The sequence below is a fragment of the Eublepharis macularius genome, chromosome 2 (assembly GCF_028583425.1).
Source record: "Eublepharis macularius isolate TG4126 chromosome 2, MPM_Emac_v1.0, whole genome shotgun sequence".
In the NCBI taxonomy this organism is placed as follows: Eukaryota; Metazoa; Chordata; class Lepidosauria; order Squamata; family Eublepharidae; genus Eublepharis; species Eublepharis macularius.
Window position 1 is genome coordinate 129,219,468 of NC_072791.1, and position 23,168 is coordinate 129,242,635.

General features: G+C 39.8%; 1 protein-coding gene across 1 annotated transcript in view; it reads left to right on the forward strand.

The window, feature by feature from the left end:
- Nucleotides 1-23,168, forward strand: part of OTOG (otogelin) — a 220,634-nt gene that overhangs the window by 86,206 nt on the left and 111,260 nt on the right. The window contains exons 26-33 of the mRNA XM_054969999.1: nt 2,998-3,132; nt 5,630-5,776; nt 7,351-7,470; nt 9,454-9,570; nt 11,262-11,418; nt 14,488-14,514; nt 17,447-17,614; nt 19,002-19,280. Coding sequence (XP_054825974.1) covers nt 2,998-3,132; nt 5,630-5,776; nt 7,351-7,470; nt 9,454-9,570; nt 11,262-11,418; nt 14,488-14,514; nt 17,447-17,614; nt 19,002-19,280 — 1,150 coding nt within the window. The remainder of the gene's footprint in view (nt 1-2,997; nt 3,133-5,629; nt 5,777-7,350; nt 7,471-9,453; nt 9,571-11,261; nt 11,419-14,487; nt 14,515-17,446; nt 17,615-19,001; nt 19,281-23,168) is intronic.

Below are 23,168 nucleotides of genomic sequence, written 5' to 3' on the forward strand. Positions count from 1 at the left end.
ACACTCGAAAGGGTTTTTAATTTTTTTAACTGTAAACAATAAGTTGCATCACTTAAGAGTGCTTCATTTCAAAAATGATCTGTTTGTTTGTGTGGGATGTAGGGGTTGCTGTTCAAGTAAAACAAACCCAAAGTAGCCATGAGCACGCCCAATTAGTTGTGCAGTTATTTGGACCTCTGGCGTTACCATCCTGTTCCTAGTTGGTTGTCTGTGTTCAGCTGATATTCCACTTTGTGAACTCTTCTTCTGCTGAGATTTGTGCTTCCACAATAATTGTAACTTAAACATACCTAATTATTATGAATAACTGTAAGCTGACCAGGGCTCCGTTATTATGATAGAGGGTTCATCTTAAACTTTTAATTTATTGCTAGTGCACTTGCCAAGCTAGCATGTGGTTGGTATCATCTACTTCCCCTATGCCTGTTCCTCCTTTAATATAATTAAAGCTTTTCTAAAGATGAGGAAATCATAGGGCTCTCCTGTCAGTCTCTCCAGATGTTTTTTGTGGAGTGATGTGATGATTAAGGAAGATAGGCCCATGTTCTTTCCAGTGGATATGAGATAGTGCAAGTACACCTGGGCTTACTGTGGTGGCAGATGACTACTAAATGGCACCCAGCACAGTCCACTGACATCAGTGGCTTATGCCACTGTATTGGTGCTAGCCTATATTTTCCTGCCTCAAACTGTCATCTTTCAAAGCCTGGATGTTACTGGAGGGCACACCCCCGGAACCCAATAATCCACAATCAATCTATTCAAACAATATTTAGTAGCCGTTATCAAAATTTATATCACGCTGTGCACAATAATTTATATTACAAGCCAATACCAATAAAGCTCAGTCCAATACAACAGTAAAGTGTCCCGTTTATGCTGTGGGGTAGAAGATGCATCCACAGCCGTGTTCCAGTTCCACTCACAGGACTTTTCTGGAGTAATCCAATCTAGAGGGAAGAACATCACTGTCCAGCAGACGAATACGTTTCTTCTGTTAATTACATATATCCGTGGCGAATATCAATGGCAATTCTATCCACAGGCACTACTGTAATCACAGTTGGTGAGGATATTTATCAACAATTTGGCAGATCCAAGGGAGCTGGAAAACTCCCCTTGAGAGGAATCTCCCGATAGGTGGCAACGAGCCTGCCAGCATTTAAATTTATTTGTTTCGTTGTTCCTTCATCTTGGCCATCTTTATGCTGTAAAAATGCATTTATATATCAATTCCCTTATTTAGGCAATAAATTAGCCACTGAATTTACAAACATTATATCCAAAGATCTTACTTACATAATGATACAATCACAATCATTTCTTCCTATTCCAAATGCTGCTGATTGAAAGCAGGTGCTATCCATTAATTCTATGCTCCTTTATATTCTATCCCATTATCATTACTATTCCCATTTAAAGGTATCCCACCCATTGTGGAATGCCTATGTTAATTATATTTTGGATATATTTTTACTATTGGTAAATTTCATAAGAATACTGCAAAGTTGATTTCACTGTTCAGCCTCCTATGAATCCATTGTACTTCCATTTGTAACAACTTGTTGTTGTTATTTGATTTCACAACCTCCAGCACAGAATACCTCAAATCACGTTCGTTCCTATGGTGTTCCAGAAAATGTTCAGCCAAGGGGGCTTCTAGATTCCTTGTGCGTATTTTAGAAAGGTGCTCCAGAATCCGAGTTTTCAGGGGCCATGTTGTACTCCCCACATAGCTTAAAGGGCAAGGGCACTGTATGATGTATACTACCTGTGGCGTAGAGCATGTTGAGTAATCCTTAGAATAAAGTGGTTTACCCGTGATTGGGTGCTTGATGGATCCCACTTGTATGCTTAATGCACACACATTGCAATGCCCGCACACATGATGTCCAATTGGGAAATTTCTCTTAATTTCAACCTCTTTGACTTCATTATTCCCTATGGGGAAATCTTTCAGGGGGGGGGGGGGGGCTGGAGAGGCCGTTTTTCAAGCAAAATGCACCAGAATTACAGGGAACCTTGTCCTCTTGTCTACTAAAGACCTCCAAAGTTTTAATTGAATTGGACCTACTAAAGACCTCCAAAGTTTTAATTGAATTGGACCAAAGAGTCCTATAACCCCCCGAACAAGCTGTCTCCAGCACTATCTATTGTTTCCTGTGGCGGGGTGGGTGGGAATCCAAGACTTTCTCCAGGACACGGGTAGCCTTAGTCAAACATACAACAGCAATCAAGGACCAAAAGCCTCCCGATGGAAACAGATCCAACAAAGCCCAGCATCAACCAGAGAATCCCACCAGAACCAAACTGAAGTCAGGGATACCATTACAAGCCCAACAGAACCAGTGTCACTCAAAGATGCCAAGCAGAACCCAGGGACAATGCAAGCCCAACAAAATCAACATCAAACCAGAGAATCACAACAGAACCAAACTGATTCCAAGGACACTGTTACAATCATGACAGAACCAACATCCACCCAGAGAATCTTAGCATCCAACCTAGCAAGCCAATAATTCCAAGACATCAGCCAGACCTGGCAATGTTATATGGCAAGCAACCAACACTCACACACACACAGTAATTCTGCCTCCCTCTCCCCTGCTCTTGTTGTCTGGTAAGCCTGGAAAGCCTACAAAGTGGGGTGGGAGTGGGGAACAAGTTGCTGCAGCCTTTAAAATACAATTCTGGATAATCCCGAATATATCTGGATAGTTCTGTAATGTAAATACTGGTTTATCCGAATATATTTGAATATTCTGGATATTTCTGGATATACCTGAATAATTCTGAATAGTTATTTTTCAGATATATATTTGGTATTCCCAAGCTGAAACCTATAGGCTCTTTTTCCCATCTTCAATGGTAGAGAGGTAAGGAGTGAGGCAATGAAATTGAAAGGAAAAGATAAAACAGTGGAAAAGATAAGAAGCAGACAAATTCTGTGGTTAGTGGGTTTTCATTAACTATTTACAAAACTTTTTTTTTCTGCAGAGTTCCTCAGTTACAAGCTTCTCAGTCATCATAGAAAATCTTAATTGCTTTAACACTGGAATAATTTGCAGAAAGTATATTTTCATTAATGTTGGAAAATCATTCATAATATTTGATGATGATACTGGAGATCCGGTAAGCATTAGTAATGTAAAAGTAAAGAATATTGATGTTTATACATACAGCACTGTGAAAAAAATGTGCACACCAACCAACCTAACTAACTTGCAAATCCTTCGATGACCCTTTGGAATCAGAGGATAATATTATACAAGAATTTCTGATCACTACTCATGTAGAAGAAAAGAGCAAGAGTCCAGTAGAACCTATTAGACTAACAAAATTTGTGGTAGGGTATGAGCTTTCGTGAGCCACAGCTCACTTCTTCAGATACCATGAAAGCTCATACCCTACCACAAATTTTTTTAGTCTTATAGGTGCTACTGGACTCCTGCTCTTCTCCTGCTACAGACAGACTAACATGACTACTCATGTAGACACTGCCAGGGCTGGTGGACTGGAGACAGTCAGGAAGTTCAGTGGAGAGGAAAGCAGGGAGTTGGTCCATGAGCTTCTCAGTCTTCATCTGAGATTTGAGTTGTTCACGCTATGGATCCAGGTTAGAGCCAGTAGATTAATAGAGCCAAATGGCTCCTTGTATCAGCTGGTCCACATGGGACTGCATTATAACACAGTGGCCACCTACACTTGTAGTACTTGCTAATTGTTAAGAGTCCAGATAATTAGCAAGCATTTTGATTAATTTTTTTCACCAGCTTGATACAATTCTAAGAAAATTGCCTGTAAAAGCTTCTAGTGGACCTCTAGGAGTACACTAGACCTAGGCCATACAAGGCTTGTAAGATGAAAAGAAGCCTCTTGTGTTGAGACTGGAAACAAATTGGGCAGTAAGTGTAAATCTGAGCTCTGTATATCTGAAGGAGAACCTACATCTTCCTAACCATATAGGCTCTTTCCAGGCTCCAGGGATTATTAGGAAAAGAATTGAAAATAAAATGCCAAGTATTTTAGTGCTTTTGTATAAATCTATGCTGCAATTGTATTTGCAATATATTGTACAATTCTGGCTATTCTATCTTGAAAAGAATCTAGTAGAGTGCAAAAAGGAAAATATAGAGAATGGCAACCAAATTGATCAAGCACCATCCCTGCAACAAAAGCCTAAAATGTTGTGGATTTTTTAGTTTTGTTTTTTTTAAATAACATATTAGAGATTTCTATGGAGAAAATAGAATGATTTGTATCTTTTTCTTAAAATACTAGAATTTGGGTCACCCAATGAAATTGAATAGTAGATTCAAAACAGTCTAAGGACCTTTCTTTACACATTGATTCATGGAATTATCCATAAAGTATTATAGCAATTGGGATAGACATTTTTAAAAAGGAGATTAGACAAATTCATAGGGAATAGTCTATCAATGGATATTATTAGCGATGATGAAAAATGAAGTCCTGCCCTCAAGTCATAGCAGACTTCTGGTGACCCCTGGTAGGGTTTTCATGTCAAGAGACTATCAGAGGTGGTTTACTATTGCCTGCCTCTGCAACCCTGGTCTTCGTTGGAGGTTTCCCATCCAATTACTAACCAAGGCTGACTGCTTAGCTTCTGAGAGCTGATCTTGCTCACCTGAGCTATCCAGGTCAGGATTAGCCATGATTCCTTATTGGAATTTCGAAGTTCATTGACAGAATGCCTCTGAGTACTACATTGGGATGGGGGCAAGAAAAGCTATTGATTTATACGTTGCTTGTGAACTTCTCAGAAGTTATTATTATTATTATTTATTATATTTATATCCCGCCCTCCCCACAATCGGGCTCAGGGCGAGTTACAACAGAAGATAAAATATACAAGATAAAATCACAATAAATTAACATAGCTTTCTAATAAAATACCTGCTCACCGTATAAAAACCGTATAACATCTGACGGAGGTGGAGGTGCAGCTTAACCATGTGTGGCCACTCATATATAGGGGGTAGATGGTCAATACCCCCTACAGACATAGAGACCAGGAGAGAGGCTCATTTGGAAACAGCTACATGTTATGTAGCAGTGTTGGAAACAGGATTCTGGACCGATCCAGAAGATCCCTTCTTAAGCTGTGTCCTTATGAATCTTAGTTGTCTGGGTCTCTGTTTGCGTCAATGAAACTTGAATTCTAAGAGTCGTTATGAATACCTGAATCAGTTGCATCTGCCCCTAGATGATTATTCCTAACTTTCCAATGCATTACAACAATACCTGCATATACATTTTCTTCATCCCTCCCCTGATTTTTGGTTTGCATTGGCATATTATCTGCAGCTAGCATCACATGCTAATGTTTGTATCAGGTGTGGTAGAAAATAACCTACAGAAGAATGATAAATTATTTTTGAATATTAAAAATTTGTGCACCACTTTTAGGCACATTTAATGCTTTGATTGCATGCATTATTTACATATAATCTTTTGAAGATCAGAACTGTATATTAAATAACTCCAATAATCTAGAAAGAAAAAAAGGGAAATAAATGCTTGATCTCCTAAATTGTCAGTAGTTGTAGCAAGTTTGTTAAAATTGCAAAAGATCCTATTATACATGTTCTGACTTTTTTAAAAACAGAGTCCTTTGAGTTACATAGACAAACTGCAACAAATACATATATGGAAAGCTGGATTTTTCACACTCGTTCATTTTCCTCATGAACACATCACAGTAATGTGGGATCAACGAACAACTCTTCATGTACAGACAGGCCCACAATGGCAGGTAAAAGAGAAATGGTTAACTCCATCTAATTATGATTTGTCCAAAGTTAGCCAAGTCTTGTTGAGCATATTGTCAACTTTCCTGTAGAAATCAGTGAGGTATCAAGGTTTTTGCTTCAGCTGGATTATGCCTTATGCTTGTCACCTTAATTATTGAGGGTATGCCAAATGTATGTTTGTGTGTGCGTGCGTGCATGCGTGCATGCGCAGTGTGTGACAGGCCTTTTCTTCCACCTGAGGGAATCCACACAGCCTCCTGTAATTTTGGGTGACTATCAGAGCAATCCTAAGAAGAGTTACTCCAGTCTAAGCCCATTGAAATCAGTAGGCTTAGACTGGAGTAACTCTCCTTAGGATTGCACTGCATGTTTGTTTTGAAATGGGAATCTTCCCCTCAGTTAGTAGATATTCTTAAGGTAGCAGGTGTAAAGGCTTTGGGTTCGCTGTTGTGAGGCATTTTTGTATCACGCCTGAAGAGTACAGAGATCACTAAAGCAGGAGGTTAAACAAAACAACAAAAACATTTATTTATGTACAGGTGATTTTTAAAGAACAAAACAGCAGCCCAGGTCTCACATCATTCAAAGGAGAAACCTGACTGAGGCACATAGATTTAAGCTACTTATGGCTTCAGTGTGGTTAAAATTCTCTTTAATGCTTGCAGGTACAGATAGGCTTTCACTGCCTAGTCGCTAGGTTGGATCCTCTCACACACATAGGTTTCCACCAATACCAGCCTGCCCTTTCCCAAGAGTCAGATTGATCATCAGAGACAGTCCTCACAACTCTATCCTTTCCCAGAGGTAGAGTTAAACTATTTTGCCACAATACCAGGCAGAGCTATACATGAAACTATCTAGTCTCTTGCTGAAACAGATCTGGACTGAACTGCTGCTGGACTGAACATTTCATCCCCCTCTGAAAGATGATTGGATGCTGGGGCAACATCCCATAGTCTAAGGGACGAAACAGCTGAATGGCAGTTTTACCTTTATGGGGCAGGACAGCCTCCTGTCCATCACAGCACGTGATGACTTTTTCATTCTTTTTGGCAGTCCAGAAATTGGAAAATGTATTCCAATTGATTCCCCCCCCCCCATAATACCTGAGGAAAGGAGTGTATAAAAATTCACGTATACATTTTAAATAAGAGAATTTTGTCTAATATATGGTATTTATATTACTTATTTGTCTTTGTGGCATAGATGGCTATGTTGTTATGTTGGCTGTGTTCCTGATATACTAGAAATAGCTGACTATTTCCCTTGGTTGTCCACTAATGAAAGAATCCTGAGTTTGTGTGAGTAGAGTGAAACTTATAGGAAGGATACTACAGGTGTGACATGCAATTATGCTGAAAGTACTTCCTGTGAGGTCTCAGAATTTGTACTTCCTGGATTGGTGAGGGAAGGTGTCATTCTGCAGTGGTTTCTGTGTCTATAAGGAAATTTAGGGATAGGTACACATAGCCATGTTTTTGTTATAAATTTTGTTTTCTGATCTTTTGAATAAAAACATGCCATCATCAGCGACTCAATCTACAATAAGTTCATATTATGTTTGTTTCTTTTCTAGGGTGAGCTGACTGGATTATGTGGGAATTTTGATTCAAAAACAGTAAATGAAATGAGGACTCCTGAAAATTTTGAATTAACGAATGCACAAGAATTTGGAAGCAGCTGGGCAGCTGTAGAGGTAAACAGTCAGAGAAAAAAAATACTCATTCTGTTTCACTATATAGTGTCATTTTAGATTGGTCATCACCAACAATGCTTGCAATACTATAGTGTTGTTGACGTAAATTTCTTTACTTCATTTACAGTGCAATCCTAAACAGACTTGCTCTAGTTTAAGCCCACTGAAATCAATGGGCTTAGATTGGAGTAGCTCTGTTTAGGATTGTATTGTTACAATCTTTCTCACTAATAAGACATTGTGAATAGAAGTTTTTAAAAATCATTATTTTAGATTTTTAGGGCATCATATTCTCTCGTGTGAATTTATTGTTTTTTATAATCTTAATATGACTTTTGGTATTCCATTTTTTATTTTAGTTTAGAAAAATTATATCCTGTTTTTACTCTGAGTACTCAAAACAGCTTACAAGTAAAGAATAAAAAAAGAAAAATAATGAAAACCTAAAAATCAATTATAAAACTGTAACTTATGCATTGGCCAAATTTTGTTCTTTAGCCATTAGGAAATGCAGATTCCTCTTAGCTGAAAATGTGGTATAATTGCTTTTTCCTTTTTTATTTCTATTGTTCTTATTTTATTTATCTTCCTTTGCTAATGCTCTGATCTTATTGCTATGCTTTGATGTGATAAGTGATAACGAATCTTTTATCTCAGAATTGTTTTGTTTTACTGGCTTTTGCTGCAATAATAATAACTGAATGAATGGAAAGGCATGGTATGACGCCCACCCACTCCCCTTTTTGACTTAAACAACTTAAATGGCATGAGAGGCATTTTAAAATTCAAAACTAACAAAATATTTTATTTAACAAAGAGGAGAAAGGTAAGGTGAGATCAGGGGTTGAAAATCTCCGAGGTAACTTAATATAGATAACTCTGAAGTGAAATCAGTACATGCGCAGACTTAAGGCTTTATGTTTCAGACTAATGAGAGTTTCTTAACTTCTTCACAGTTACTTAAATCTTTATGTTGAAAGGCTTTTGTTCCAGTATTTTCCCAAACACTCTAATTCACTTACATTTTTTGGGTTCCAGAAAGTTCGTATCCTCTTTCCAGTACCCCAAACCCTGTCTCTTGAAACACCAGTACTCATTTTGAGTTTTTAACTGACTCTTAAGGGCTCCAGAGGCACTTTTTAACCCCACCAGACCAAGGATCTCTTCACTCTTCAGAGCTAGTTCCTTGTTTGACTGGGTAGGGAAATTCTCCACTCATTAGAAGATCTATCCCCTTTCTTTGGCCCAAATGAGAGTCTACTCCTACTTCCCAAACTTCTGTGCCAACTTTCCCCCAGTTCTCCTGTCTGTGTTCAACTGCTTTCAGTCAGGACTGAATCTCAAAACTGCCAGTACTTGACTTCTCTCAGCTAGGGCTGAAATCAGACTCTCCTTTCTCCAACATCCAGTTCAAAAGTCTCTCTCTGTTGAGCTCATGCTAAATCAGATTCCTTGGAGTAGCCTGTCATTCAAGGATCTCTGTTTCTGTGAAGAATTAACCTGTCACAGTCCTTCAGCTGTTTGTACAGCACTTCTAAGCTTTTACAAAGGGCAGTCGGTCACACATGGAAATACCATTAAACGTTTTTTAAAAACTTTCTGGAACAAATGTGTCTGGAATGCCTGGAAAGTTAGGGCCATATGAACAGAGAAGATAATAGGGGGCATTTGCAAGAAGTTTTGTGGTACTTAAGTTATATGCTTGCAACCTTAGGATGTTGATGGTTGAAAAATTTATCAGTTACATTCTTGAGTGAGCATGAATCCATTCCCATATGGTTGCAGCTGCCCACACATGGGGCCCAATTTTTGCTTCTGGGAGGACCACAAAGATATTACTAGGAATGACAAGCTCATGCATGCCATAATCCCTATCCATACCCCCTCTTGTCCAGTCACATCACTTGATTACTTCAACAGTTGGAACACCATGCTATCTATAAGAAACTTTCTTCTGGTTAATGATGTTGCTTTTGGATTCAGTGTGTTGACAGCTCTGACATTCGGCATCCATGCATTTTAAATCCACTCAGAGAACCATTTGCCAAGAAAGAATGTGGGATATTACTAAGTGAAGTATTTGAGTCTTGCCATCCAGTGGTGAGTAGCAATGGGAATAAGAATGTTTCAAGTTTTATGTGATATTTAAACAAATCTGCACTTTAGGTTTAGTGCGTAATAAGATAAAGCCATCGACTTAAAAAAATACTACCTTCTTTGAAAAGTTTAACTGTAATCTGTTTTTCATATTAGGTTAGTACAGAACTCTGATCTTGTATTTCTGCTTTCAGATTGCTCCTAAAATAAATTTCAGTAGAAGAACAGCATTTATAATGCTTAATTTGAATCATACAGTCACTGGGCCCACCCATTAGTTGCATGATGTAATGATGATCCTCTTGTAGTGGTGTAGATCCAGCTTTCCTCCACAGAGCCTTCCTACAGCCTAAAGATAATTTAAATAAAGTGGCTTTTCCATTGGAGGGAGCAGAGGAAGAAGTTTGGAGAGAATGCACACAATGCAGTGGGGGGAGGGGGGAACAACCTAACACAAGCTATATATATTACCCACTAGCAAGATACGCTTTCTGAGCTCAAGTTGTCTGAAGTTCAAACATCTCAGAGAGCCTGCATCCATAAGACACACATGGACATAGCTTTGCGAAACTGACACCTGGTCCTCTAAGGCAAAAGTGTATGGGAAACTCCCTGAATTTGGGGTCTAAAGGAGTTGGCTGGACAGTAACTTTAATGGGAATTCATCATTTTCAACATTAGGATGGAATAGCCAATTGTCAGTGCTTAGATTTGGAGAAGTATTTTCATACATTCTCAAACAAAGATCCCTCTTCTTCATGAACTGGGCCACTGCCCCTCTGTTTAAAAGGAGGGGAAGGGCATGCTCCTCAGATGATGGAGGCTGGGTGGCACTGAGCCATGATCAGACAGGGTACCCTGGTTAATGGACAGATAATGGGGTGCTAGTAATTCTGTCATCCAGGTCATGGAATTGGAAACGAAATATTTATCATAATTTTTAAGATGCAATCGTTAATTCTCTGTTGTGTCTTAACAACAGCAAATGTTGTATATAATATTAGCATGTAAGTACAATTCATTTATTTGTATTTTATTATAATTAATATAGAAATGATAATTTCTCACTTATATTTTGCCTCATCTAAAATGTAAAAGGTACAAAGAAATAAAATCCAGAACAAGAAGCCAAATTCACATATACATTTTTATTAGGGCCAACCAAAATGACACAAAATATTGTGCAAGCTTTTTTGTTCAGGAGAACCCTTCTTTAGGCAGATGTTACAAAAACTAAGGAAGAAAAAAAAAGCAGATTTATGTCAGCTCTGGTAGTGTTAGATGCGGACAGTCTCCCAGATTCGTTCTGTTACTGTAGAGGTTTGATTCTACCACTTGCCCTCTGGGAAGAAAAAGTAAACAATGGAGACTCATGTCAGTTGAAATAGTGAAGCCCATCAAGATCTAGATGTCACTCAAAAACCCATTTGAGCTCACAGTTCTTTTTGTAGCCTCAGAACAGGTGGAAGCAAACAGTGATACTCATTTTAATAACGTCTGGGATAAATTTATGATGGCTCAAAAGTTATATCAAATTAAATCCCAATTGAGTAGCAAGCAAACAAAGCCAGGTTTATAATTTACTGTAGCTCAGTCAAAGCAAATTAATGTGCCACATGACATATCTCATCACCATTACTGCAACCAATTTTAACGTTCAAGGGTTATATAACAATAACATTTATTCTCTTCAGGTTGATGTCACCTGGTTTTATTCAAACTGCTTGATGGACACATGTGGTTGTAACCAGGGAGGGGACTGTGAATGTTTCTGTACAAGTGTATCAGCCTATGCACATCAGTGTTGTCAACAAGGAGTTACAGTAGACTGGAGATCCCCTAGACTATGTCGTAAGTGTTTTCATTAGAGTAACAGCCTCAGCACTTTGTCAGCACATACTTTCAACCTAACCTTTAATAAAACCTTTGATGGTATTTAGAGATTTTGCATGTTGAAGTAGAAAGCCCGAAGGAACACTTACACTTGCAGAGTGAAAGATTCACACGGTTTTCAGTACTTCTGGAGTAAAGATCAAAACAATGCATCTATGATGTTCCCTCATCCTTAAACCACAGAAATGGCACCAGAGGTGTTTTTAAAAACTCAAAAATAACTAAGGAGTTGATTTACATTTATGGGGAAAGGTTAGGTGAAGTCAGAAGTTGAAGGTTTTTGAAGTAAAATTCAACATATATACATCTAGATGCCTGAGATAATATTCAGAACATACACAGACTTCAGTTTTTAGGCTATTCACTATTACTTAAGACTTCTATTGCTAGGCTTTATTCCCCTAGTTTCTTCTGCCAGGCACTTTCTTTTTAGTATTCTCCTTCACTTCCGGGGTTAGGAAGGCTGGTACCCCCTTTTTAGTATTCTATCCCCTTCTCCGCACACACCAGTGCTTTCCTTCAGTACTCAACTGAATCTGGAAGTCTCCTCAGGCAGTTATCCACCACACTCAACCAGGGATTTCTCTTCTCTCTAGAGCTGTCTCCCTGTTTCAACTGGGAAGGGACAATCTTCTCTCCTTTAGAAGATCTACCCCTTTCTTTTTGGCCTGTTTGGGAGTCTGTACTTACCACCCAAGCCTCCTGCCAACTTTCCCAGTTCTCCTGCCAGTGTTGAAAACTGCTTTCTCTGAGGACTCCCATCTCTCAACTTTCCTCACAGAGTCTCTCTCTCTCTCTGCCAGGAATGGAAATAACCCTCTGCTCTTAGCTCAGCCTACCCATTCTGATGGCTTGGAGTAACCTTCACTCAAAGCTCTCTGAGAGAGGTTAACTCTTACAGTCCTGCAAATGTGTGTTTAACCAGCCCTTCCAGGCTTCTCTAAAACATGCAGTCTGTCACAACATCAGACATCTCTTCTGCAAGAAGATACAAAAGCTGTTCCCATTTGTCCCCCTATAGTGAAAATGTGCAGTTCTCACCTGTGCGTTTCCTCCTTAAGTGTGAATAAAGGAAGCACAGCCCATTTTTATATTTTGTTTTGTTACTTGCACATAATGTGGAAAGGTGCACTCTTTTTTTACGGATTAGAGAAAGAAAAGGATAGAACTTCTTGCCTGGTAGTTAGACATGGGTACAAATTGAAATACGAAGCAAATTCATCATGAAACGGGCCGTTTCGTGTGTCGCAAAACAGTGTTTTGTGGGGCCGCAGTTATCACGGAATTATCATGAAATTCATGACGTTTGGGCCTGTTTCGATAGCTTCGTGAATGATTCATAATTGCAGACAGGCTGGCACCGATCCATTGATTCCCTAGGCAACAATGTGCCCAGACCTTTTGTTGCCATTGGAAACCCCAATCATAGCCCACTTGCCCTTGATTGGCAGCTCTCCTAGCCATCTGGAGAGCTTCCATTCTGCCCTATACAGCCAGGACCTGGGGGTCAATCCCCTAGGCAACCAAGGAGGTGGGCCTTCTGTAGCCATGGGCCAAACCCAGGTCTGTCAGCCAACCCCAGGCCTCCTGTTCTGCTCTATGTCAGCATTTTTTATAAAAGGCACCTCTCTCTGCCTCGTGTTTCAGTCCCAGTAGACAGAGGGAGAGGGAGGACCTGTTGCTGGGACTGGAGTGAGAGAGAGTGTGGATTTGGAATTGGGTTTTTGGCTGCTGCTGCTTTAAAAGAGACTGAAAGAAGCTTCTTATTTCCAGCTCTTGGCCTTGCTGTGGGAAGGTGTTTTGGTGAGGATACCGTTTTTCCTCCACCCCACCCTAGTCTCAGACCTTAGCCTGGCTCTGGGGTCTAGGCCTCCCCTTTTTTTAATTTGCTTGTCTTTGTGTCTTCTCAATTCTTTCTCTGCTCTTTTGAGGGCTCACACTCTTGCTGCTTCCAGAAGGAGAATCTACTGAAGTCTTCCTGCGAGTTTGGCATCTCTCTGGGTGAAGGGGACCATTGAAATGCCCCTGGTTTTGACTAATCGTGAAACTAATGAATCATTTCGTGAAACAGGTCAATTTCGTGAAAATTCTTGGTTCATGATTTGTGAAACATGACGAAACACGAACCTCTAGTTTAGGTTTTTTTCTGCTTCATGCCCATGTCTACTGGTAGTATGATTCTGAGTCAGTTTCTTTGACAGTGGTTGAAGGCTGTGTGTACATTAATTGTAGTGATACTAGTCACTAACAGTAACAGTTCAACAGTTTTTTTCTGCAGTAAATCATCTTTTTTTCTTTTCTTTAGTGTATCATGTAGATTTTGAATGATTAGATATCACTTCCTGATTTATTTACCTGCATACTCATTTATGTAGAGCTTGACTTGAGTCAAGGAAAACGGTTGTCACTGCCAACTGTTGTCTGAAGCATGATAAAGTAATAATAAAATTTTAAATAATAAAATAATGAATAAAGAGTTATTTTCTGTAATCATTGATTAATCACAACTGGAAATACACAATTAGGGCAAAACTTCTTTGTCAAGAGGAATAAGGGGATTAAAGGTAGACTGTCCAGGAACAGTTCATTTTAGAAGAAAAGCATTACAGGCATTACATACTAGTTTGATGAAGCTTTTTAAAAGCCAGATTACATCCTGACAGTCATTAATACAATTTCTCTAGCTTCAAATTCATGTTATGAGTCTGTTAGAAACATGTGTCAGATTATAACTTCTTATATGGTTATGTTTTTGCTATCCACTAGAGGTCACAAAAGGATAATCTTCTGTACTTATTGCAGGTGGAAATACATACCATATCAGATACTTTAGTCAGCGGTTCATGATTTGTGATGAACCATGCTAATTCATGAACCAAGTATTTTTTATTAATTTTACAAGTCTTTTTTTCCTGTTCAAATGAAATGTGTTTGTGTAAATATGTGCACGTGTATATAAAGCATAATGTGTGCTGGTTGCATTCCAAATGTCTATTACTAACTTACATTTACTTTTCTTTCCTTTAGCTTATGACTGTGAATATGCCAATAAGGGTAAGTAGTTGATTGGTAAACTAATAATAAAACAAATAAGTATTTTCCCTCTTGCCTTTTAAGAAAGCAGTATTTTTGGATCCTGGTTTTTGGAAATAGTATACATTTTAGGCTAAGCATTCTGGGATTTTTCTCACATGCTTCTACCAAGAACCTGAAATACATACTGATCCATATTATTATTTTGTATTTAGATATTGCAGAGTAATAGCTCCTCTTCTGCATACTCTGGGTTAGATCCTGACTAACATTTCTGTTGGTGCAAGGATTTCTGCCCACAGATTTTCCTCTTACCATAATTCCTGTTTCTTCAGGCCTAGGGAAGATTCTAGGCTGCTGCAAGATGGGAGAGACAAGAGACCTTTGCTGTATGGGTTAGTTTGGACCCAAATCTCTGGATAGTAGCTCACATTTATAAAAGAATTTCACACAAAGATAGCATGGATTCAAGGCAATAGTAGAGTGGAGTAGTGGATTGTTATCCTGGCTCTGCATTCTTTTTTATTGTGTTCCTGCCTATTACAACTCCTCAGAGCTTTGCATGAGTACAGAAAGCAGAAGCAGGGCTGGATCCAGGGGTGGGCAAGGGGGTAGCCTGCCCCCGGCGCCGCTAAAGGGGGCACCGGGCGTGGCTGCCAGCTGCCCGGGAGGCTGAGCGCAGGGTTGGGAAACCCTCGCCAGCCCCGCCGATGGGGCGGCTGGCTGGCTTGCCGCGCGTGCAGCCAGCCACGTGGCAAGCCAGCTGCCCCAGCTCACGCCCTCGCTGCTGCCAGCTCCGCAGCTCACCATGGGCTGGAGCGGCTGGCTTGCCGCACAGGCAGCACAGGGCAGTGGGGCGCGCTAACTGTGCGGAGGGCCTCCTAGCCCTGTGCTCAGCTGGCCGCACGACAAGCCGGCCACCCCAGTGCCTGGTGAGCTGCGGAGCCCTTGGCAGTGAGAGCGTGTGCTGGGGCAGCTGGCTTGCCACGCAGGTTGCTGAGCGCAGGGCTGGGAGCCGCGTGCGTGGCAAGGCAGCCAGCTGCCCCACTGCCTGCCCGTGCTGCCGCCAGCTCCATGACTCACCGGGCGCTGGAGCGGCTGGCTTGCTGCGCATGGCTCCCGCCCACGTGATGATGTCACAAGTGACGTCATCACGCAGCGCCGGGAGCACGCGCACGCACAGAGCTCCCAGGCAAGGTTTGCCCCGGGCACCCGTGTGCCTAGGTCCGGCGCTAAGCAGAAGTGCTATGTAGCAGGAACTCAGGATTTGAGCCAAGCGCATCATTACTGTTCACAGTCCCTGGCCAACACCAGTACTTGGCCACCTTGTGGCTCTGCTAGTATTTTCCTGTTATTTACTGCTGCATTTTCAAGCATACTATAATTTGTATGTATTTCTACATTGTGCTATTATAGCTTTGTGCTACTACTTTGGAGAAGAGAAATATTAAAATGTTGCCAAAATTAACCATTATATGCATCTGGTTTTTCTGGAGGGCCTCAGGAGGGAGCTAGTTTGCAAGCAGTAACACTGAGTCGGCAGTCATTTCCTGGCTGTATTAACTTTTGGTGCTATTAAGAAATTGACAAAGTTCATTTTACACTGACTTTTCGGTCTGTCAGTCGGCTCATACAGTAAAGACTACATGAAAGCACAAAACATTCCTCTATTTATCAATGTATTTTAGATTTCTATGCCACCAGTTTTTGCAATTCAAGGCAATGGAGGAAAATTTGAAAAGCTTAATAGGTTGAAATTGTTAATCATTTCTCTTGCGAGCAATAGTTTTCCATTTCTTTTAGAACACTTGGCATGTTCCTGAGATTATTTCAATTACATTCACCTTTGTATCCTATACTTACAAGTGTTTTTCTAAGTATTTTGATGCTCCTAAAGTTGCATGCTTTTAAAAATTTCTGTATATTGTAATTATAGTAGTTAAGTTAATCTCTTTCTTTTTTTTTACGGGAATCAGATTTTCAACAACTTCTTCAAAAATTACTGAGAGCTCTTTTTGTCCATAAGTCCTTTGTGCCAACAGCTTGACACCTGAGTTACTATGAACATTTTATGACATCATGATAGCTCAGTGAATGACCAGGAGGAGCTAGTTCGGAGGAGGGGAACCCACTAGGATTTCCATCAGCTTCTGTCTGTTCTATGATTTTTGATACACCATAAAAGCTTAGATAGTGCTGTTGTGTTTTTCTGGAACTCAGCTTTTATTCACTTCAGGTTTTGCCCTTTCCTCCTGATTTCATATAACATTTTTGGCACTTTAGCAAATTGACGTTTTACTACCAATAAATCTAAGCAGTGTGATACCTAATTTATATATTGCATTTTAAACAGTATTTCTATGCTTGGTTTAAATATGTTGTTATGATATATGTGAGAATCTGTGAAATCATAAAATGATTGCTGGAGGAAAATTTTATTTATTTAGAATATTTCTGTGCAAACTGTCAGAGAAACTGCTTGATATGGCTTGAAACTTAATATATAATGAAAATATAAAATGCAATAAAATTTGTTAGCAATTAAAAACAATTTAGTAACTAGCATCAAAATTCCAATTGGAGTAGAAAACATTGAGTGCTTAGAACAAGTCTTGAAATAGTTGCTTTTAGGATTAAGGTATACAGCAAAAAAAAAAAAAGGATATTTCTGCTGTCCAGGTACAAAAATACCTGTAGTATTTGGAATTCCAAATATTTTTGGCTTCATTATTCCCTCTGGGGAAATCTTTCTTGGGGGCTGGAGGGGCCCTATTTCAAGCCAAATACACCAAAATCTAACATGACTTTCATTTTTGCAGATGGAGAATAAGGTTAAAAACAAATCATTTATGAAATGAAGACTGTATGCTATTGTATGACTGACCAATAAACATGTGAAGGATAAGGATTTGTGGCAGTCCTCCGGAAATGTAACTTTGCCTTTTCTTGACAGTTCTTGGAAGAGGTCCCTACAAGTTGGTCAGCTACTTAGACAGAGAAGTTGTAATTACAGCCAAACTGCTGGATGGTTCTGTTTTTCTTACAAAAGGAGATGGCATTTCTTCTGGGGAATCAGTGAACTTTATGCTAACCTCGGGATTATATAAACCCAAAGCACATGGTAAATTTGCTGTCACTATAAAATATCTAGAATTAAATAAAATTACTTAATTGGCGGGAGGAAAGTTAATACACAAATCAGGCAGTTTACCTTTATCAAATACTTGGCAGAAGCAAGTGGAGAAAGGTGGTATTATATTATCTGATTCTAAGTTTTCAATTATCATGGCTGTTGTTTGAGAAAGAATGTGCTATTGGCTTAATATAGCATGCAATCTTCTCTCTACAGTACTGATAATTGAAAATCATACAGAAGGAAGATAAACTTTCCTTTACAACTTTCAGGAAGTTCTCAACAAGAAGAGTGTCTGCCAAGGTCTCTATTCAGAGAATGGGTTTTTAGAGCTTGATTGCTGATTTATAAATAGACTGATACTTTAGTTTCCAGAGCAACAACTTTGAACCCTCACTGTTCCCTTAGCAATCTTAATGTCTCCTATGGTACAGTGGAAAAACATGGAAAGAAGTCTGAAAGTTATTAATGGATGGTCAGTTGTAGACATGAGTGAAGAACAAATGGCTAGGTCAGTGGGGTTCCCATTCTAGCTAGCTGATAAAGCTATTTGCATACTGTATATGCATGTGCTTCCAGCCATTTTTTTAAAAAAAGTTTTTTAAAAATATTGTAAAGTTGAAAGTGGTCTAGAATACATATTTAGTGCCCAAAGAATAAATACATGCTTGATTCATAAGTAATACAAAAACTTCAGTTGAACATAAAACTTCAGATACCATAATAAATGAAAGATAAAGGAAGCATTTTACTGAAGAGTATTTGCATGGGCCAAGGGAAGAGACAGCAGGCAACAGAGTGCAACCACCACACATTGCTGGGGTAAAACATGGCCACAACTATATTGATTACAGCTATTGGAGCATTGGCATAGCATAGGGCACGGATCCAGGCGTCAAGCAACCCATGTGCTGTCTTATGGGACCCTTCCCAGCCCACTTGCTGGGAGAAAACTCTGGTATGAATGCAAGCCACTGTGTGGTTCCCCTGCTATCTGGGAATGAAGCGGGACGATGATCTCTTAGCTAGGCTTGTCTCTAAATGGTTCCATCCCATGATTCCTTAAATGATTCTTAAGATTTCCCAGTAAAAAATGTAATATTTGTGGAGTTGAATTATGCTTATTAAAGATATTGCATTGTAACTTTTCTTTCCATAGTTGTAAACTTCTCTACATAACTTTTTAAATTGTTTCTTTTATCTGGCAAGATACGTATTTTGGGGATTGGTTGGGCTTGGGAGAATCTGGTCATGCTATTTAAAACATGAAGAAATGATGAAAATGTAGTCTTGCAGCAGCTTCATTCACCAGTAGCTGATCTTAAGAAATTCCACTCACCTCAACTAATAATAAAATTTGTTTCTTGTTTTCCAGATCCAAATCTGGTTTCATTTGAAACTGCTGACAGGCCAAATTATTTTCTTCATTTGGCTTCCAGTGGTACCCTAGTTCTTTCAAAGTGGGAAAGAAGTGAAAGTTTTCACAATAGATCAACGTTTGCCATTCATAAGAACACTTGGCTCCAGGGATACAGTTCCTTTGAGTCATTTGCAGTACAAGGAGCCTTCATTAGCATTTCAGGCTCTTCTGTGAATGTTGTTAAATACCAACATTCTGAGGCATTCAGACTTTCCACACTTTTTAAACTTGTAGGTAAGTATTTACGTGAATTGTTGAATATGACAACTAGACTAGCAAACTTCATTTGACCATATTTTATATGGCATTCCTGTGTTATAGAAATTAAATAGGTTTATTGGTAGACATTGCCTGTTCATGAAAATCAAGAACATGTTAGGTAAGTTTACTTGCTTATTATTATTTCTATGCTGAAGTACTTATGATTAACTACTGTGTTTAAATACTGTGCAAAGTACTATGCAATACAGATAAACAGTAAACCAGTAATTACTATGCAGAACTTTAATATGCATAAGAAGTTAGAATAACAACATAAAGCTTACTGTTGCATATATTGTGGCTCATTGTGTGAGGGAAAAGCATATATATAGCACAGGATGCAGAGCCTTTTGCACCAGCACAGTATTGATTGGTTTTAGCCAGGGACCACAGGTTATGAGTGCAGGTCACCCCTTACATCTCCTCAGTCTTGGTTTAGGGATCTTTCAAAACCTATATATATACAAATGCATGGTTACAGCAATATTTTAATGAAATAAGAGAAACCAAAAAAGGGATTGAAGGGGGGGGATGAGTAAAAGAGGAAAAAACATAATATTTTTATTATTTAGCAGCAATTTCTTAGAAGCAATTCTTATTTTGCAGTTGCTGTTTCCCTAAAGGCAATTTTTATGTCTCTGTGGCAGTTATACACTATCTAAGTATGTTTCAAACTGTGGCTATGGGGGGCTGCCACATGTACCGGTCTGCCCTCTCAGGAGCTCAGGCAGCAGCTGACTTGGTGGCTGCTGTGTGCACCTGCCATCCATCTTGTGCAGGGCGAGGGCCACTCCATTGTTTCAGCCTTAGATGGCCCAAATTGGGGGTGGTGGTGGCAGTGATTCTGGGGCCCCATCCTGGACATTTGGTTGGGGCCCCAGAATCACAGACTACCTCTGTGTTCAGTGTCTCTGAAGAAGAAAGAGATGAAAAGAGAACCAGGGGGGAGGGTGTGAGTTTCCTCAGGCTTTGCAGGAAGAAGAAATTGAGCTGTGTTGAAAATGCAGAGTTGGATGACAAGAGGGAGGAAGAGTTTGTTTAAGTAAGAGTTGAATATGAAGGAAACTCAGAAAAGGAGAGTGAATGCTGATGATGTTTAAGGAAGGGGGAAGGAGATTAGGAAAGAGAGGCACAAGTTGCTTAAATATGAAGAAGGGGCGTTTCTGTATTCTGATGGTGGAACCTCTTTGAGGGAGGGGAGAAAACTAAGACCTCACCAGTATGAAAACTGGTCTTTTGATTTGTACTTTGCTGGTAATATTGTTGTAGGGTAGAAACTACCATATTTCTAGCTATTCTAGGGGATACAGGAAATACTTTCTTCTTTCTTGAAACTGTTGCTTTCATCTGAATCTATATGTTCCTTTGGTGTGCATTAAAAATGTATGGGAATGAGTTTGTGAAGAACTTATCCTTAGGGTTCTCTTGCACTGTGACACATTGTCTCTCTCTCTTTTTGCTTGTTTGCTTGTTCATGAGAGCCTTCTGTTCTAATATTCTGGGGTTCATGGAGGCAGATATGGAGTGTCTGTGGGCTAATAAACTAAAGCATAATCCAACAGTGCTACTAGTGATTGGAAGAACTGACCTGGAATTTAAGGTGTCTTTGGTTCTAGATGGGCTTGTACTCCATGTATTGGGCCTGATCCTGGACCTGGGCTTGGTGCCAGATAAGTACATGGCAGCTGTGGCCAGGAGTGCCAGCAGCAGCCTGTTCTGGGAAGGAAGTAACTGGCCATTGTGGTGCATGCCTGGATAACATCTAGATGTATTACTACAATTCATTCCGTGTGGGGTGCCCGTCAAAAAGTGTTCAGAAACTTCAGTGAATACAAATATAGTAGACAGGATGCTGACTGCACTGAGCTGAAGGGATGATATCCATCAGGTCTTATCAATGCTGGCTCCCAATTTTTGGGTCCACTTCAAAGTGTAGGTGTTGACTTTTAAAGCCTTATACATTTTGAGACCAGCATACCTTAAGGAATCCCTACTCATGTAGGAACCTGTTGGTCCTCTATGGTCATCTTCTGAGACCCTGCATCTGGTGCACTTTCCTTCTGAGACTACATGGGTGGCATCTCAAGAGAGAGAGTGTTCTTGGCTATAGCATTGAAATTACCGAACTCTCATTCATTCATTCATTCATTCATTCATTCATTCATTCATTCATTCATTCATTCATTCATTCATTCATTCATTCATTCATTCATTCATTCATTCATTCATATTCTGCCTTTCTCACTGAGACTCAAGGCGGATTACATAGTGTGAGATTAGTACAATCAGTAGCAAGGACAAGGGCAGGCATTTCCATACAGTGTCAAGAACATTTCCATAAACAATGTCATAGGTTAAATGAATACAAGTTTACAAAGACATAGCATTAGCAAGGATCCAATATGAGGTTGAAGAATTGCTGAAACAGAACATAAATCAATTCTAGGATTTACATTAAACTATGTGTAGCACAGATAGTATATAGGAGTACGTATTTAAAGCAACAGATAATATGTAAGGCAACATAATGGTGAAGTCTATGGTTCCTAACTCATTAGTGAAACATCTGGGACCCCTTCCCTACAATACCGCCCTTCTAGCTGAGAAAAAAGCATTTTTGAATAATTCAGTTTTGCATTGTTTGCGGAAAGCCAGTAGTGTGGGGGCTCTCCTGACCTCCTCAGGTAGGCTTGTCCCATAGGGTAGGGGCCACCACAGAGAAAGCCCATGTATGGGCTGCTATTGATTTCACCCGTGTACAGGCTGGCACCAACAAAAGACCCTGTTCAGACGAGCAAAGCTGCTGTGGAGGGACTTAGGGAGGGAGGGGGTCCCGTAGATACTCTGGACCAAGGCCATGAAGAGCTTTGTATGTAATAACCAATACCTTGAACTGAGCACAGTAAACTAATAGGTATTCAATGGAATGTCTGTAGGATGGGAGTGATGTTCAAACTCCTGCTCACTCCTGATAATAGTCAAGCTGCAGCTTTTGCACCAGTTGGAGCCTCCTAGTTAACTTAGATGGGAGTCCAAAGTATAATGCATTACAATAGTCAAGTTTTGATGTTACCATAGCATGGATCTAGGTGGCCAAGTCAGCTGTGTCGAGATAAGAAGCCATTTTCGAGGCTAGAGTGAGATTATAGTAAGCATTTTTTGCAGCTACCTTAACTTGTTTTTCTAGTAGTAGTGCTAGATCCAGTATAACCCCTAGGCTCTTAACTGAGTCTGCAAGGGTCAAACGAACTCCATTAAAAGTGGGCAGTACAATGTTTTTCAAGATCTCTGACTTCCCAACAAGCATCACTTCAGTCTTGTCTGGGTTCAATTTCAATTTGTTGTTTTTCAGCCATTTCACTACTGCTGTCAGGCAGCGATCTAAGATTTCTACTGCATCCTGTGGGGACCTGAATAGCGAGATATAGAGTTGGGTATCATCTGCATATTGATGACATCCAATTCCATAGCTACGAATGAGTTCTCCTAAAAGTTTTACTTAGAGGTTGAATAACATAGGAAATAAGATTGCACCCTGCAGAACCCCACAAGATAGTTCCCATTCTGGAGATAGCTGATCTCTGATGACAACCCTTTGAGTCCGTTCCATGAGAAATGATTTAAACCAGTCCAGGGCACATCCTTTGATGCCCACTTCTGTTTCTAAACACTTCAACAGGATGGCATGGTCTACTGTGTCAAAGGCTGCAGACAGATCCAGGAGGAGCAATAAGGAGGCATGACCTTTGTCTATATTCAGACAGAGGTCATCCACTAATGCTACCAATGCTATCTCTGTCCCATGCCCTGGCCTGAATCCAGACTGGAAAGGGGTCTAGTGTGTGGCCTCTTTCATGTGTA